The following is a 16815-nucleotide window of genomic DNA, read 5'->3' as shown; positions in this document are numbered from 1 at the left end:
TGAGACAAACCCTTTCTTAGTTAAATAACTTTTATTCATTCTTTTGAATTCATGTTGGCTTTACCACATCAGCACAGACCTTGAGTGGCACCAGCTTTTATACAGGTTGGCCCAAGAGACCAACTTGCTAGGATGTTTTCTTTTTGTTACCAATGCCCAGTTGTCATTCTTTCTTGGATGAAGTCATGTTGTTAATGGTTCTTACTAGATTGGAGTCTTTGACTTTTCTGCCATTGCTGTTTTCCCACAGTACAAGAGAGTGGTAGTATACAAGCAGAACCCAGAGGGTTAATGAGTGAACGTGACCTCCTAAGAAACGCAGCTGAGGGATGGGGTGGCAGCTCAGCGTGGAGACTGGCCAAGGGTTCACAAGGGGCTGGGCATACTCCCAGTTCCATGGTAGTTTTCGAGATTTCTCTTTACTCAGAGATAACTGAATAGTTGTACTTTAGTGAAATACTGTCTTAATAGGCATTTAATAGGCTCTCGTTTTGGCACTTTCAAGCTGTGCCACATACTTCACCTGTCACTCCACTGGCAGTGTTCCACTCTGACTCCCATAAGCAGTGACTATCTTCAGATCTGGTGTGACGTGAGTGACAGCATGCCTGCTGTCTGTCATGTGGTTCACCAAGCTCTCAGAGGCCCTGATTTCATCTTACATCTGCTTTCCTGAGACGAAGGCTGCTTGATTCTTTGGTCTTGGTTTTATTACTTTCTGGGAATGTATGACATCACTAAGCATTTCTGCTATTTAGTTCCCATTATATTCACATGGTTGTTACATAGTAATAATTATATTTATTATCTCAGTATTCTTGAAAGTTATTTTTTTTTTTTTTTAGTTTTTTCTGTAGATGTGAATGCGTTATTTTTGATTAATTATTGAGGCACTGTCTCTCCAGGTTGCCTGGGCTGCCTTTAACTTTGAGGCCCACCCAACCCTTGAGCTTGTGGTGCTCCACCCACTTCTGCCTCTGAGAAGCTGGGATTCCAGGGCTACACTGCCAGGTCCAGCTCATACTATATATTTTAAAATAAATTATATGTAAACTATGATTATCCTCTTAGTGTATAGAATATAATGCTCATCCTGATTTTACCAAAGTCCCCCTTTATTTAGTCTTATACTATTTCACATGAAGTTCTCGTCCCCTTCCTTTGTGTTATGGTCATGATATAACTGACTTCTACATATATTATAAACATAGGGACATCTATTACTTATTTTTCTTTTTGCTTTAAACAATTATTTAAAAATAAGAGAAATATTGGTGCTTATTTTTCTCATATTTCTTATAGTTTTGCAGTTTTCAATTTATTTCTACCTAAACTTCACCCAGGCTAGAAGCAGTATGAACCTTTTCTGGATTCTCTCTAGAGTTCTGGACTACTTTTGTGGTTGTTGTATATGGTCTTGCACTGTCCACGTTAGATCTCCCCGTCAGTTTCGTTTTCCAGCCAGGATTGCCATTTCAAATGTCTCCTGGCTAGCACAGCAGTAGGAACAAGGTAGGCACTGTCGTTGCATGCTGTAAGCCGTTGAGACAGCTGGGCTTGTGCTTCTGTCTAAAGGAAGCAGGACTGGGTGGGGCTGTGCTGCTGCATCTCACTGTGGCTCCTGCAGTCCCCCCCCCCCCCGGCATCCTCAAGCTGGCACTCCTGAAGAAGCACACTGAAACTGAGGTGTCTGCACTCTGAATAGAAGCATCGGAAGCCACGGTTCTCTTTTTCTTTTTTATTGTTTAGTTATAGGTCTACATTTATTTAAAACAAGATAATTTTCCTTTAAAACTTGAACACCAGCATTTTTTGAGTATGTACATGTGCAAGCATGCATGTGTGTGGTGTGCTGGGGGACTAGAGGCTAACAAGTGTACTTTCATTCTCTGCCTTACTCCTTGAAACAGTTTCCATAGAGAACCTGATGGTCAGTGAGTCTCAGACATTTCCTTGCTTCTGTCCTTCCTCCTCCTGCCAAGTGCTAGGAGTCATAGGCTCCCAGGGCTACACCTGCTCTTTCCATGGTGCTGAAAGTTTGAACTCTGGTCTGCATGTGTGCATGAAGAGTTCTAAAAGACTGAGCTACCTCCCCAGCCCAACATTGTTTTAAAAGTAGCCATGGAGAAAGTGTGCTCTTCAGAAACCTCCTCAGTCCGTTTCACTGTGCACACTCTCTCCTGGCTACATCATGCTGGAAGCCACCATATCCCGTGACTCTGGTTAATATGAGCTCAGGTGCCAACTGCAGGTCTCACTCAGGTTGGTCAGAGAAGGAAGGAGGCTGTGAGGAAGGATGGAGAAGGAGACATGAAAGTCTAGCAACTGGTCTGGAGTAAGGGAGTGCAGTGAAGTGCCAGAGCAAGTTCCACACTTGCTGTGTCCTTGAAGGACATGCTGCAGGACCTGCCTTTTTGCCTTTCACTAAGGGCCTAGCACACAGATGTGCAACGTTGCCTGTTTCATTGGGCTCACTGTGAAGATGAAGTGGAGATTCGACAGGTCTTCATTGATATTGTCACCCACCAGACACTGAACTGTAGTTCATTCTTTCTTGCCTGGAGATAGCTGTAAGGGTATTTGGAAACTTGACAGCTGTCTCCTTCAGCCTGTCCAGATACCAAAATTTGAATAAGATGATAGTGTTATTTCTTAATAATGTAATTATTAGCTCTGAAATGAACCCCTATTCTGGCAGCTGTATCATTACTGATAGTTTGTGATCTGGTATCCTAGCTCCTGGCCTTTCATATTTTACCTTAGAATGACCTGGATTCTCTGTTGACTGTTTGTTTCTTGCTATGCAGTTCTGACTGGTGTGGAACTCACTGTAGATGAGGTTGATCTTGAACTTGTGCTAATCCTCATGCTTCTACCTCCTAAGTGCTGGGACTGCAGGTGTACAGTACTATATACCATTACCATTCTGGCTAATGCTTTTTTTTTTTTTTAACATTGCTTTCATATGTATATAAAACTGAATTCTTTAAAGCTATGATTATAAAAACTAAACACTTAGGACATATAAATTCCATTTTGTATTGCTTGATTTTCACACAGTGTAATACTTAAAAATGAAATCTTTATCTATGTATTTTAGAGTAAACATTAAATGCCTGCATTTATTTATTTATTTATTTATTATTTATTTATTGACATCCGTATGGGGTACACTCCTTGGAAATACCTTTTTAAGTGATTTGGATTTTAGAATATAGTTTTTAAGAGGTAACCAAGTGAATGTTTGCTTTTATTAAGTAGAAGTGCAGCTTGAAAGGTAGAAAATGGAAAGCCGCGACACTCCATTTCACTTCAGAGTGACCAGTGTCAGGAAGTGCTGCTGCTGTTGCTCCTGTGTTGGAAATTCCCCTGGTAATCCATGTTTTCTGCCTTATGTTTTTGTATATTGCTACAGCTAAAGAAGTAAACAGGTCATGGCACGTTTAACAAAAAGACGACAGGCGGACACAAAAGCTATCCAGCATCTTTGGGCAGCCATTGAAATTATCAGGAATCAGAAGCAGATTGCCAACATTGATCGTATTACAAAGTAAGTAAATGTAAACAAAAGCACCACTGTAAAGTCCTCATATGCCTTATCTCCTGTGCAGTTCATACAAGGAACTGAAGTGACTGTTTCCTTGTAGAGGACTACAGAAAAGGGAAAACAACAGAATCACATATAGACAATGTATATTTAGAAGCCTTGTAAATAAATGCTAGATAAGTAAAGATCAATATATTCTGTTTATAGTAGATTTTCAATTATACATTTTTTTGCCCTAAGAAATTTTTGTTTAAAAGGCTTATTAGTCATTTGCTTTATTGTAGTGAAGCTGTCTAACCAAAATCTATTGTTCATGGCCAATCTCAATGGAGGTGAACAGGCTTTATGTAGTAAATAATATTATGAATACTTTATAACTACTAGAAGAAATGAGATTGAATATGTATTCAGTTTAAAAAGAAAATTCTCCTTTCCTTTTCTCCTTAGTTTCCAGAGCTAATTGTAGACAAAGATTCAGTATAGAAAACCAACATTGTTTTTGCTTATTTTGTACTGTGAAGGCAGTTAGGAATTTGATTTTGTTTTATTTCTCTGGATGATTTTTTAAAATAAAGCTAATGTAATATTTTTAAAAAGCTTACATGAGTTTTTGTTAATTTGAACTTTTTTGTTCTTATCCTGCCCTATATCTGTTAGATGGTATCTAAAAATGAAAAGTAGGAAATTTATAAAGCTGACATACACAGTGCTTCGAAACTGTTCTTAATAAGCTTGTGCATTCTTAATGTTGTCCCCATATATGAAGATGAGGAGGCTGCCCGAGAGGAAGGGCTAGGAAACAGGCAGGAAGCCACTGGCAGCCCTGCCTCCTGTGTCTAAAGAAAGAAAACAGTGCCCCAGATGTGGAGAAGATGTAATAAGGAGCACACTACTTTATCTATTACCTAACGCTTATTTTATTTTTAAAAAGCAAGCATTTTGAGAGATGATAATTAAGTACAGGGTAGGGGGTGATACTAATATAGTTTTCAAAAACCTCAGGCTGGGAATGTAACATGGGTCAGAGGTACAGCACATATATTTCACAGGTAACATCTTAGATTTAATTCCCTTCACTGGGTTAAAAATAAATCTCAAAGAATAAAAGATACTAAGTATGTCCTTGAGATTTGTAAAAGCCACAGCTGAAATTTTTATAAAAGAACACTGAAATTGAAAAATAAGATATTGTTATTTGTTTCAAAAATTTAAAGCATTCTTAAGCGTGTACATTTGAACAGTTTCAGTTTCTTAAATGGTTACATCTCTTTTCCTTTGCGGTGTTTTTCGGGCATCTCAGGGCACCTGCCAAGCACCCCAGGAGTCTCAGGAGTGCTATGGTTAGGCTGGGTGTCCTGCTGATGAAGGAGGAAGAGGGCGAATGCCTGTAGCAGTTGTGCATGTATCTGTTGGCTACTTAACACCTACGTGTGCATGTTTGGCATATGTGAAACTAGTGAACACCGTAGAGGCAGTCATTGGGACTGAACACATCTCCTTTTGATCATGGATCATCATGAGATTTGACTTTTCTTCTTTCTTCGTCAATATAACTTTGAATGATGACCCAAGCCACATTTCCTTTCTTTCTTTTTTTTTTTTTCTTAAGCTCTATAATTCTTAAATACAGATAAACTTGCTTACCTACCAGATGATCATGAATTTGTAAGTCTCCTCTTAAAAGTCCACGGAAGCAGAAGACTGTCTAGGAAATGCCTGACCCAGCACCTTTGCCTCTTGGCTGATGCCATTTCCCTTGATGTCCCCATTTCTGGGGTTGGCTGGGAAGCAGCACTGGTGGTGATAGAAAATACTGCTCTGAGCTCTGTTAGGCCAGGAATCAAGATGCTCCTCTTCATTCATGTGTGAACACACAGGTATCCTTTAACCTTTAAAAACACCTTGACTTACCCAAGCCCCTAGGTGAGCTCTTGTTAAGACCTTGTTTGCTTTCTGCTGACTGGTGAGCAGCCCCATTGTTAAAAATGAAGTAAAAGTCATGCATTAAGTGTTCTGGCATTTGACCTTACTGGCTTGTAGCTTGGTATATCTTTAAGTATCTTGTCTAACTCTATGTAATTGTGTGGTCCTGTTTGTATCTTATTTTTATTATTTTAATCTATAAATTGCACAGCTATCTCTTTACTGATGTTCTTTATTGGGTATTTTACTAAGAAAATTGGGCTGTCTGTTCTGCAGTTCTTATGCCCTGTTCATGTGGATTCTATCACTGTGCTCTGGTAACTCAAATGTGACCCCAGTCTCTGAATTTCATGAATCAGGAGACTGTGGCTGTGGGGAGGGTGTGTAGATGGAGCTGTGCTCTACTGTAGGGGGCACATGTTAACTAAGAAATTTCTCCTTCTGAGATATTTATAGCCACTCGTGCTATATCTGAGAAGTAGTTTGTTTCCTCCTTGTGCTTCCCTGCCCCTGCCATGCGCCTGCATACATGGTTCCCAGCAGAAGAGGATGTTTCCCTTTACCACGTTTAACAAGGGCATTCTCACCTGATGACTGCGGGCTTCCTAAGTGCCACTGGGATTTACACACCAAGTATGTTTGACATGCTTCCACGCTGGATTTTGTTTTCCTGCACTGTACCTGTGATTTGTCTGTTCTTCTTATCTTAGATATGATATTTCTCTGCTTTGCAACTTTGCTATTAGTGGTGTGGTCTGCTCTGTGCTCCTGCACTGTGCATGCCTTTAGGCTCAGACTTTATGTCTCAGGTTTTCATTCTTGTTTTGTTTCGACTTCTCTTTGCAGTGCTGATCCTTGAATGTGGGCCTTACTACTACTACTACTTTTTTATTTTTTATTATCTTTAATCCTTTCTTTTTAACAGTCCAGTTATTATCCTCCTTCCGGTCCACCCTCTGACTGTTCCTCAATCCATATGTCCTTCCCCAACTCCAAGAGAATGTCCCTACCTCCCCCTCCCCCACCAGGCCTCCCCACTCCCTGGAGCCTCAAGTCTCCCTAGGGTTAGGTGCATCTTCTCTCACTAGGCAGTCCTCTGCTGTATAGGTGTCAGGGCCTCAGAGCCCTCTGCTCCCACCTCCCATGTTTGCTTTCTTCTCCCTTCCAAATGGGATTGAAGCATCCTCACTTGGGACTGTACCTCTGAAGTGCTTTTCTTCATTGACTGTAAGTTTGGGCCCATGTTTGAGGTTTATTTACTTCTGACTTATAGTTCTGTAGCTCACGGACTTCTTGTCTTACCTTGCACTTGAAATAGTAGACTATGATTTCCCTGATTTGCAGGCAGATCCTGAGTGTGTTCACCTCTTCAGCCACAGCACTTCATTTGAATTTGAAATCACGATTCATGTGTTTACAGTTCCTTTTTGTGACACTTTTAGTTGGCAGAAGTATGGCCTTATGTTCTCTTAGGTTTACCTCTTACCCCACAGCACAAACTACGCCATCATGCACAAAGTCTTCTTACCTGACTCCATGGGGGTTGGTATTTAATTCCCAGCTTTCCACTAGACGTGCAGCTTTTTACTGGAAGGGAGCTTTAGCTACTGAATCTGAGCATCTACAGTACATATTATTCTCCTTTCCTGTGAGTGCATGGAACTCCACCTGGTTGTCACTGCTCCTCTGAGATTGCCCTGGGCTTTGTACTGAGAAGTTACTGGCTTATATCAGGCACTTTAAAAAGTAGTTTTATTTATCTTTATTTGTGTATATGAGTTTTTGCCTATGGTGTGCATGTACAGTATGTATATTCCTGACCCCTGTGGAGGCCAGAAGAGGGCTCAGATTCCCTGAATAAACTGGTCTATATATGCTGAGCCCTAAACCCATGTACCCTTCAAGAGCTATTAAGCCCTGAGCTATCCTCGGGTCCCCCTCCTGTGTACTTTGAGACATCTGTCAGTGAGGCCTTCATAATAGGCAGTGTGAAATGTGGTTGTAACTCTGCAAGGCTTGTCCTCACCTGCTTAGAAGGGCAGTATCTGCTGAAGAAATAGAAAGGGGCTTCTTGATAGAGGCCCTCAAGGTATAATCTCAAGTAAAGTTTGACCTGTAAATAAAACCATTGTGGGGCTGGGGAGAGGGCTCAGCCGTTAAAAGAGCACTGGCTGCTCTTCCACAAGTCCTGAGCTCAATTCCCAGCAATCACATGGTGGCTCACAACCATCTGTAATGGGATCTGATGCCCTCTTCTGGTGTGTCTGAAGACAGCTGACATGTACTCATATAAATAGAATAAATAAATCTAAAAAACAAAATAAAACAAAAACCACTTTGCATTTGTAGGAACTGATGTGTAATTATCAAAATCCATACGAACCATTATTTTATTATAAAGACTAGTCAGTTTGGAATTATGTGTGAGGGTGGCTAGAAAAGCAGGTCTCTTTGCCTGTAGTGACTGTGTGTATGAAACAATAGGATGTACACATACATCTTTCCTAGGGACAGTCGGTACATGTATGTGTACACACCTCTTCTGTGTAGTTTGGATAGGTCTTCTTATGACAAAGCTTGGAAATATTTGGCCTCAAATATTCATCTTAAACAAGTATTTTAAAAATATTCATGTGTTTAAGGTATGAGTTCTTATGCATTAGAATTAAATCAAGGCACAAAAGATGAAGAATCCTATGAATAGACTCAGTCACAGAAGTGGAACTTGAGTTTCTGGACCCTGGTGGTTCCTATCTCCTTGCTCCTGTGTCTTTAAATGATCTGGGCATTAAAACACTGCAGAAGAAATAAGGCGCACAGGTCGCCTTCTTTTGCTCCTTTTCCAGAGAATTCACGTCTGCCTTAGATAGTTACAACAGTCTTAGAGGGTCATAATTATTCTTAGTAGTTATTAAAGATAGTTTAAACACATGCTGATGAAGTTACTATGGATTATTCTTATCTTTATTGGCATTGCTGGATAGGCAGAACATTTAAAACAGGAACATTTTCCTTTCTCCTGCCTGCCAGAGACAGCTAAAGCAATTCCTGGCCAGGTTTCTCCCCTGTCCTGAGCACGTGGCTCTCCATTTCTAGGGCTCTGGATTAGAGACCTTGTCCCACTTGAGTTCACTTGATTACATGTGTTCCTTACTTTAAGGTCAGATCCCAGTCAGAAAGTATCCGCTGATCCCTTGTGACATGAGTTTTCCTGGACTTGCTAACACTTCAAACATACCTAGGCCTGCACAGTAAGGTGTCTTTGTGCCTAGGCTTCCTGTGGAGGTAAAGTAGACACACATTGCTCACTTAATAGAATTCTGTGACACCCAGGTTGTATGTGAAATTTTGCCACGTGTCTGAGATTCTGTTCCCTCAGGATTATCAGAGAGGAAGAAAATGACCATTGCCTAAGTAAGCCTTTACACATGGTAGCTGTAGCAGCTGCGTCCCCCTCACTGTCACATCTGCATCCGTATTCCCATTTTCACAGATCTTTGTCCCTGAGAGACCTGTAGACACATTTGATTGCTGTTAGAATTATGGCCTGATGTCACACTGGGCAGGCACAGGCTGAATCTCAGCTCTGCAGTCACAGTTGCTTCCTTCAGAGGGCAGGTTTTTTAGGGCATTCCTCTTGCCCTAGAAGCTTGTCTGTTTGCATGTTTGTGAATTTAAAGACAAGGTACCCGAGAGCACAATTATCTACTAAGGAATAAGTAGGGGGATAGGTGTGGCAGAGTTCAGCTTACTCGCATGGATTAGAGGGTAGTGATTTATAATACTGCAGACTTCATTTGGGGGAAAGTTGCCGAGTGTTTGGAAGGCCTTGAGGAGGGAGAGTCAACACATAGATTGTCTGGATCATGGGAAGTGTTTCTAGTATTTGAAGGGAAGTGGCAGAAAGGGTCAGGTTAGGAGTGTGTTTAATGTCTATACTGAGTTATTTAATTAGTGGCTAAAAAGGAATCTATAGCAGGGGCTTTACAGTACAGACAGGATTAAGATAAAGCACTCGCTTTCTCTTTTCAAGCTAGGTTAAATGGTTCTCTCTGTCTGAGCATCCGCTGTCTGATGTGCTACTCTGAAGCTGCCTCCCTTGTTCCTGCCTGCGCTGCAGTCCCCCTGCCAATCTCTGCCCCTTGCTGTCACTGGGTTAGTGCCAGTGACACCTTTCTGAAGTGGCACTAACCATCAATGTGCCTTATTCTTGCCGACCTTTTTCCTGTGGCTCCTGGAGTCTACCTGCAGAGTGCCTTACCCAGCAGCTCCACTGTCAGCAGCTTTGTCTGCATGGCTCCCTGCCTCACCCCCTGCTTCCCCATTCCCACTGCTCTCTAAGAGCCCTGGATCTCTGTAGGCCTGGCCAGCTCATGTGCCTAGGCTGATGAGCTCTGCCTTCCTTTCTGTTCTCCTCCTCAGCCCCATGCTTATCAGTCACTTCTCTGATGTTCATATATGATTGTATTCTTAGACTCCTCTTGATTCCCATAATAGATAAAATCCAGAGCCCTTCTCAGTTAGATCCATCATGTCTGCTTTTGTGTGCAGCCTCTTCCCACTTGGTACTTCACCCAAAAGGCTATTCTCAGGTGTGTGATAACATCACGGATTCTATGTTTTGTATTTTTCCCCCATTCATGATCAAAGATGCACCCTTTTAAAACCCACCACACTCAGTCTTCAAGACCCTGGCTTTGGTGTAGCCAACCCTGACCCTCCTCTACTTTCATAGTCATGTGCTTAAGTTCATTTTTTTTTTTTTATCATTTCTTAAAGTTTCATAGAAGCTTTTACAAGTATTTGCTGACTATGGATATCTTAAAATAGATTTCATCATGCACACTTATTGACGTCAGTAGGGAGTACAGCAGTGGGGACAGTAGTAATAATGAGTATTTGGACTGGGACAGGCGCTCAGTGATCAAGTAGTTGCCTAGAATGAAGAAGCCCTGGATTCTATCTTCAGTACTGCATGGGCACACACACATGCACATACATTTGCACACACACACACACACACACACACACACACACACATGTGCACTCACAGAATACTAGCAGCTATTTAGTTGCATTAACTGTGGAAGTAATTTCAAGGAGGGCTGTTGTAATGGACATCATTTGCTGGCATTTAATTTTCACAACTCTGGGGTTGGTGTCACACACACACACACACACACACACACACACCATGACTGCTGGTGAATACAGTGAGGCTTAGGATTATGAAACATTGTGTAACATTGTGCCAGCTGTTGGGCTCAAACCAGAAGTCTGGGTATTTTCTCCATTGGTGTTGTCAATGTCTCCACTGTGTAGATGGCCCTTTCTAGTTTTTATTTCCTTCTATCATTTGTTCAACTTTTTCCCAAGGTGGCTTCAAACTTACAGAGATTCACATGCTTCTGCCTCCTAAGTTCTAGAATGGAAGGTGTATACAACATGACCAATCTGCCTAATGTAGTCTTTATTAGTGTGATTGCATCCAATCATTTCCTTGGTATTTTATGCTCTTGAAATATTTTAAGAATTTCTTTTATTCTCCAAGAATGACAATTCAGCACCATAATGTCAGTATTCGAGAAATGGAGGCAGATGGATTGCCTTGAGTTTGATGTCAGCCTAGGCCAAAGAGTGAGATCCTGTCTCAAACAAACAAATAAGAAATAAATAAATAAGAAAAATACTTCTTTTACCTGTCTTACAAAAGATTTATTTGTAATTATGAGTATATGCATGGGTTTGTGCACGAGTGGCGATGTCTGCAGAGGCCGGAGGAGGGTATCAGATCCCTTGGAACTGGAGTCCAGGCAGTTGGTATGCACTAGTGTGTGTTCTGACATTTGAACTCTGGTCCCTGGGAAGAACATTACATGCTTCTAACCATTAAGTCAGCTCTTAAGCTCATAATTTCTTTTTCTCAAGACTTCGACAAGAATACCCTGTACAGTTTGCTTCCCTACCACAACAGCTGTATCTCTCACAGTTCAGTGTTCAGTCCATCTGTTCTCTGAGGCTACTTAGGATCTATCTAGTTTTATTTTTCTCTGTACTGAGTTTCCCTTCTTTAGAATCTAGACACAACTGTAAAAAACAAACAAAAAAATGAAACAAAACTCTTGTAAAACAAAACGAAACCAAACCAAAACTGTAAAACTGCTAAAGAGGGGAGGAATGATTGTGGGAGGCAGATGGGTCAAGGATACCACAACAAAACCCACAGAATCAATTAACCTTAGCCCACAGGGGCTCACTGAGACTGAACGAACAACCAGGGAACCTGCATGCATGTGTCTCACCTAGGCCTTCTGTATACACAGTATAGTTGCATAGTTTGGTATTTTTGTGAGACTCCTAACAGAGGAGCAGGGTCTATGACTGATGCTTTTGCTTGACTTTTGGACCCTTGTCCTCCTCCTGGGTTGCCTTGTCCAGCCTTAATATAGGGGAAAGTGCCTTATCTTATTGCAACGTGATATGCCGTACTTGGTTGATACCACTGGAGGCCTAGCTTTTTCTGAAGGGAACCAGAGGAGGAGTGGATGGAGAGGGAGGGAGTAGGGGTGTAAGGGCTGGGAGGGAAGGATGGAGGGGAAACTGCAGTTAGGATATAATATATTTGAGACCTGTGGCAGCTCATATTATGGGTTGGTTGGTGGTTTATTAGCAATACAGCCTTCCTTGCTGCTGTGCCATCTCGATGGGTAAGGGACTCTTCTCTTGGCTTGGATTAATTCCATACCCAGAGCTAATGACCAACACACTCAACAGTATTCAGTGGCCTTTGCTAATACTGAGGGTGTACAGACACTGTTTTCCTCGTTGATTTATCTTTAGCAACTGAAAACTTGAGATCTTTGATGAACCAGGCAAATTCTCCTACCACCTTTGCTATTAACTAGTTATCTTTTATTGAGGAAGTCATCACCTTCCTTTAGAAAACCACCACCCTTTGCACTCAGTATCTCAGTAGAGAATAGGAAGTTTTGTGACTAGGCAACATCCCTTGCCCTCCTTACCACTGTAAGGCAGCTGGCACCTTGTTCTCCATGGCTTGTTCTAGGCCAGACGTCCTGGAGCATCCCTAGTCTGAAAATGAAAATCAAGATAATCTTTGGTCTCAAGCCTCAAAATGGTACTCAACAGGTTAGCATTTCAGATGTGAAGCATCAGCAGTGCTCACCTGGGAAATGCTGTGCAGAGACACCCAGATGGAAAGCACTTGAAGCTATCAGCATTTCCGACAAGGAATGTTTAGATTGTCCTTTTTCATGGTTAAATTTTTTTTGTCAGTATGGTTTGAGATCAGTTTGTGAAGACATTGGTAGTTCATGCCAACAAGATATCCACATTTACCATCTGATAGAGAAGGCAGCAGTATTTCCTCAAGGGAAAGGAAAAGAACATTAATAGATGTCACCTATACAGTGCAACAGTTCTACTCTTTACCTGAAGCTCAGGGATGCAAACATCCTGGCTCAGAGCTGTTTGCCTTTTGGTTGGGTTCAAGATTCCCTTTTAGAGGACTCCTTTATGGTTTACCTTGGAGACTTTGGGGGAGGGTATATGATGGGGGTCTGGATTTGGGATGGGGGAAATGCAAATAAAAAGTGGTGTGTGTGTGTGTGTGTGAGTTTGAGAATGTACATATACTCAGTTAAAACAAAAAAATTAATTGTAACCATAGTCTTGATAAATATATGAGTAAAGTTAAAAATTTACTAATGTAGATTAAAACTAACACTCAACATAGGAAAGAGAACTAGACTTGAACAACTCGAACCAAATCTAGAAATAATATCAGAGCCATACAGGGAAGTCATATGTTCCATATAGCAGATTGTTAGACTGGACAGTCACATGAATTCATCCAGATTAATACCAACATTTAATACTGAGGAAAGGAATCAAGTTAAGAGAATGCATGTAGTCTGATTCCATTTTGGAAGCATTCAAAACTAGGAACATTGAACATGCTTGTAAGGGACATGTGTAGGAGACAGGCTTCTGGATATAGCTCATTGCTACAGTGCATGTCTAGCATGTACCAGACTGTGGCGTGTGAGCTTGCATGCGTGAGTGAGTGTGTGTGTGTGTGTGTGTGTGTGTGAGTGAGTGCACGTGCACGCATGTGAAGGCTGTCAGAGTGGACCAGGTGTCTCTGTCTCTCCTGTCCTTTGCTGTCTTGTCTTTCTGTTCCTAGTCAGGCTAGCTCAGGAGCAGTGGTGACCCACTACAGTCTGGTGTAAAGAGCTGATCATTTAGAATTAAATATCATTTGTAGTTAGTTCTCTCTTTTCCACTGAAGACTTTTGTGTGCCAAATTATCAAACGAAAGACAATGCCCCAGTTGCATGGGAATCTTAATGCTTTATTCTGAAAATTCCTGCCTCTTGTGCAAAGTGTACTCTATTAGGTATTGTGAATGGAAATGTAGTAAATGAGATCAAGAAAAAAATTTGTAGATAATTTAAACAGAGGCCTAATTATTTTGCTTATTTCTTTCATCAACAGCCAAGATGGACTATATGACTTTGCTATGACCATCTTTTACGAGATCAAAGTTGTCAAACTGTATATGATTTTAAAGCTAATTTAAAAGTGAAAATATATACTTATTTTGTGTATGTGCATGCAAGCATGTGTGCATTGACATGCTGTGTGAAGGTCATATGAAGGTCAGAGGACAACTTGGGGGAGTTGGTTCCAAGTCTTTTGGAGCAACCTGACAGCAGCCCATGCCAGCTGGACATGGGGGAGCATTGAGCTAAGGTGTTGATCCAGATTGCCCAGCATACACTTGGAATAAAGTGTTATGTGACCATCAGAATGGTGACTATTCTCAAGCCTTAGAACCTATAATCAGAGTGGAGCTGTTCTCCAGAGATGTGAGGGCATGTACCCATGGATTAGTGTTTTGGTGGGCGGAGAGGTTTGCTGCACTTCCTGCCGGCTGTTCTCCTTGGGTAAAAGCGTTGTTCTCCGTTCATCTCTGTGCTCGGTTCTCAGGATTTCATGTAGCTGTAGTGTAGTGTCTGAGCTTGCATCACTATTGGATTCATAGGTAGATGATAAGTCTCAGGGAGAATGGTTCTTACAATTTCTTACTTTTCTAAAGGTGATAAACATTTTCTGTTACAATTAACTGTATATGTTTGTTTTTCTTGTGGGGTGGAGGGCCTTCCACATGCAGAATTGGCTCAGGGGAGATGAAACATCTTAAAACTTTTTACAGCTTGTTTGAATGTATTGCCACAGTTGTAAAGCAGTATCCCAGGGCTCCAGACAATGGGAGAAAAACTACAGGAATGGAAATGAATGGGAAAGGTGAAGATAGGTACTGAGTTCAAAGAAATTGAACATATCCTTTAAATAGTTAGACACGTCTGCACTATTTGGTGACTTTTTATACAGTCAATTGCAATAGAAGACTAGAAGGTCTCTAACTATTCTTGACACCTCCCTGTGCATCAGCTGTGGTCTTGGTTCGTCAAGCTCTTTTGAGGCAGGTTTTCTTCAAGTGTGCATGCTCAAGCCAACACACTCCTCTGCGGAGTAACTGTGCATTCTGGCCCAGTCTTGCCATTTTCCTTACTTTGTAAGAGAAGTGAGAATCAATTTTTGAGTTAGCTTTTATGTAACAGTAGGGAAAGTATAAGCTGCTAAAGATGCCTCAGTTACTGAGTAAAAGGTAGAGGTGTTTCAGCCTGAGGGCACAGCTCTTCAGAAACCCCATTTGCATGGTAAAAGTTTGTGGATACAAATGTCAAGGAATAATAAAATGCAACAATGTTCTTCTTAACTTGGCTGTCTGGGGTCAGGAAAGGCAAGTCCAGAGGAACACGTTCTCTAGCTGGCATCACACAGCCCCTTTGCCAGTAGTCGGGTTTAACCATCTTATGGAACAGGATAGTTGAATAATTCCCTGGGAAAAACTAAAATAAGGCATTATTGCTACCTGAGATGTAGAAGTCCTAAACAAAACAGCCCAGGAGATAAATTTAGGAAAGACAAACCTGGGTAGTAGGGCAGTTGCTCAGTGTGCACCATAAACACTAGTCAAACCGTCCATAGCATGTAAAGTAAACCCTGTTTAAGTCAGTCTCACACTCTGATTGCCAGCATGATGACATGAGTGGAGAATTCCATATGTGATCCCCTGAAGTGCCCTGTGCAGAACACAGGTACTCTAATTACAAATAGTAGTACATACAGTACCATCAGATCATATATGTGTAAAAGAAAAGTTTCCAGTTCTGGCTGGGTTCTATCCCCAAGGACTCTCTTGTATGTTCAAATATTTTAAAGCATGGAAAAATGACAAGTCTGAATGATTTCTGGTCCCAAGCATTTTGTAAAGGGAGGTCTGCAAGTGTGTGCTGGGGTTCTTAGAACTATGTAGAACTTGTGAGGTCCTTAGGATATGCATTGCTTCCCAGCTTGTCTGCTGCATTTAACTTAGGTTATTGTGCTCCCCGCCCCCTGTGGAAATGGCTAGTTTGTGTAAATCTGTCCACTGGTAGTGTAACTTCTGGCTTTGTTCTATGCTTAAAGGTATTTTCAAGGTAGTATAAGAAAGTCTCCAGTGCCTTCCTTCTAATGCTTTGGTTTTGTTTTTCACATTTAAACTTCATATGTGGTTATAAGGCCAGAAAAGACTTGGATCCCCAGGAACTATAGTTGCAGGTAGTTGTGAGCCACCATGGGGGTGCTGAGAACAAAGTGGGATCCTCTGCAAGCAGCACGAGCTCTCAACTACTGAGCCATCTCTCCAGCCCCTGAATTACATTCTTAATGAGTTGTTTCTTCCATAAATGCAAATCATAATAAAAGAAGGACTCCCTTTTCTTGATTTTACTCCGTTTTAGTTGTCATTACTGAGAAATTCCTAACTCTGTGTTTCCTCTGTGTTCAGGTATATGTCCCGAGTCCACGGTATGCATCCCAAAGAGACCACCCGGCAGCTGAGCTTAGCTGTGAAAGATGGTCTTATTGTCGAAACTCTAACAGTGGGCTGCAAAGGTTCAAAAGCTGGTATTGAACAGGAAGGATATTGGTTACCAGGAGATGAGATTGTAAGTATATTCTATTTGATAAATTTAGAAATTGGCATTTTGGGTTTTTTTTTAAGTATTAATATAACCTATAGACATTCACTGTTAGAAATTTAATAATTCTTAATATTTTTATTAACATTAAGGCTCTATATTGATAGCTTCCTTGTGAGTCCTAGGAGAAAACTAACTCTTGCAAAAATCTTGCTTTTCTGTCTGTTATCTTGCATCTAAAAATATAAAATTAAGCTTGGGCAGTACACCTTTGATCCCAGCACTTGAGAGGCA

At 41.2% G+C, this 16815-nt stretch overlaps 1 protein-coding gene across 1 annotated transcript in view; it reads left to right on the top strand.

Annotated features, from left to right (window-relative positions):
• Positions 1 to 3415: 3415 nt before the first annotated feature.
• Positions 3416 to 16815, top strand: part of Zmynd11 (zinc finger MYND-type containing 11) — a 45486-nt gene continuing 32086 nt past the window's right edge. The window contains exons 1-2 of the mRNA XM_029547677.1: positions 3416 to 3550; positions 16389 to 16548. Coding sequence (XP_029403537.1) covers positions 3435 to 3550; positions 16389 to 16548 — 276 coding nt within the window. The 5' untranslated portion in view covers positions 3416 to 3434. The remainder of the gene's footprint in view (positions 3551 to 16388; positions 16549 to 16815) is intronic.

Source organism: Mus pahari, chromosome 16 (assembly GCF_900095145.1).
Source record: "Mus pahari chromosome 16, PAHARI_EIJ_v1.1, whole genome shotgun sequence".
NCBI classification, from domain to species: domain Eukaryota; kingdom Metazoa; phylum Chordata; class Mammalia; order Rodentia; family Muridae; genus Mus; species Mus pahari.
Note: the sequence above shows the minus strand (reverse complement) of the source record. Positions and strands in the feature narration are given on the sequence as shown.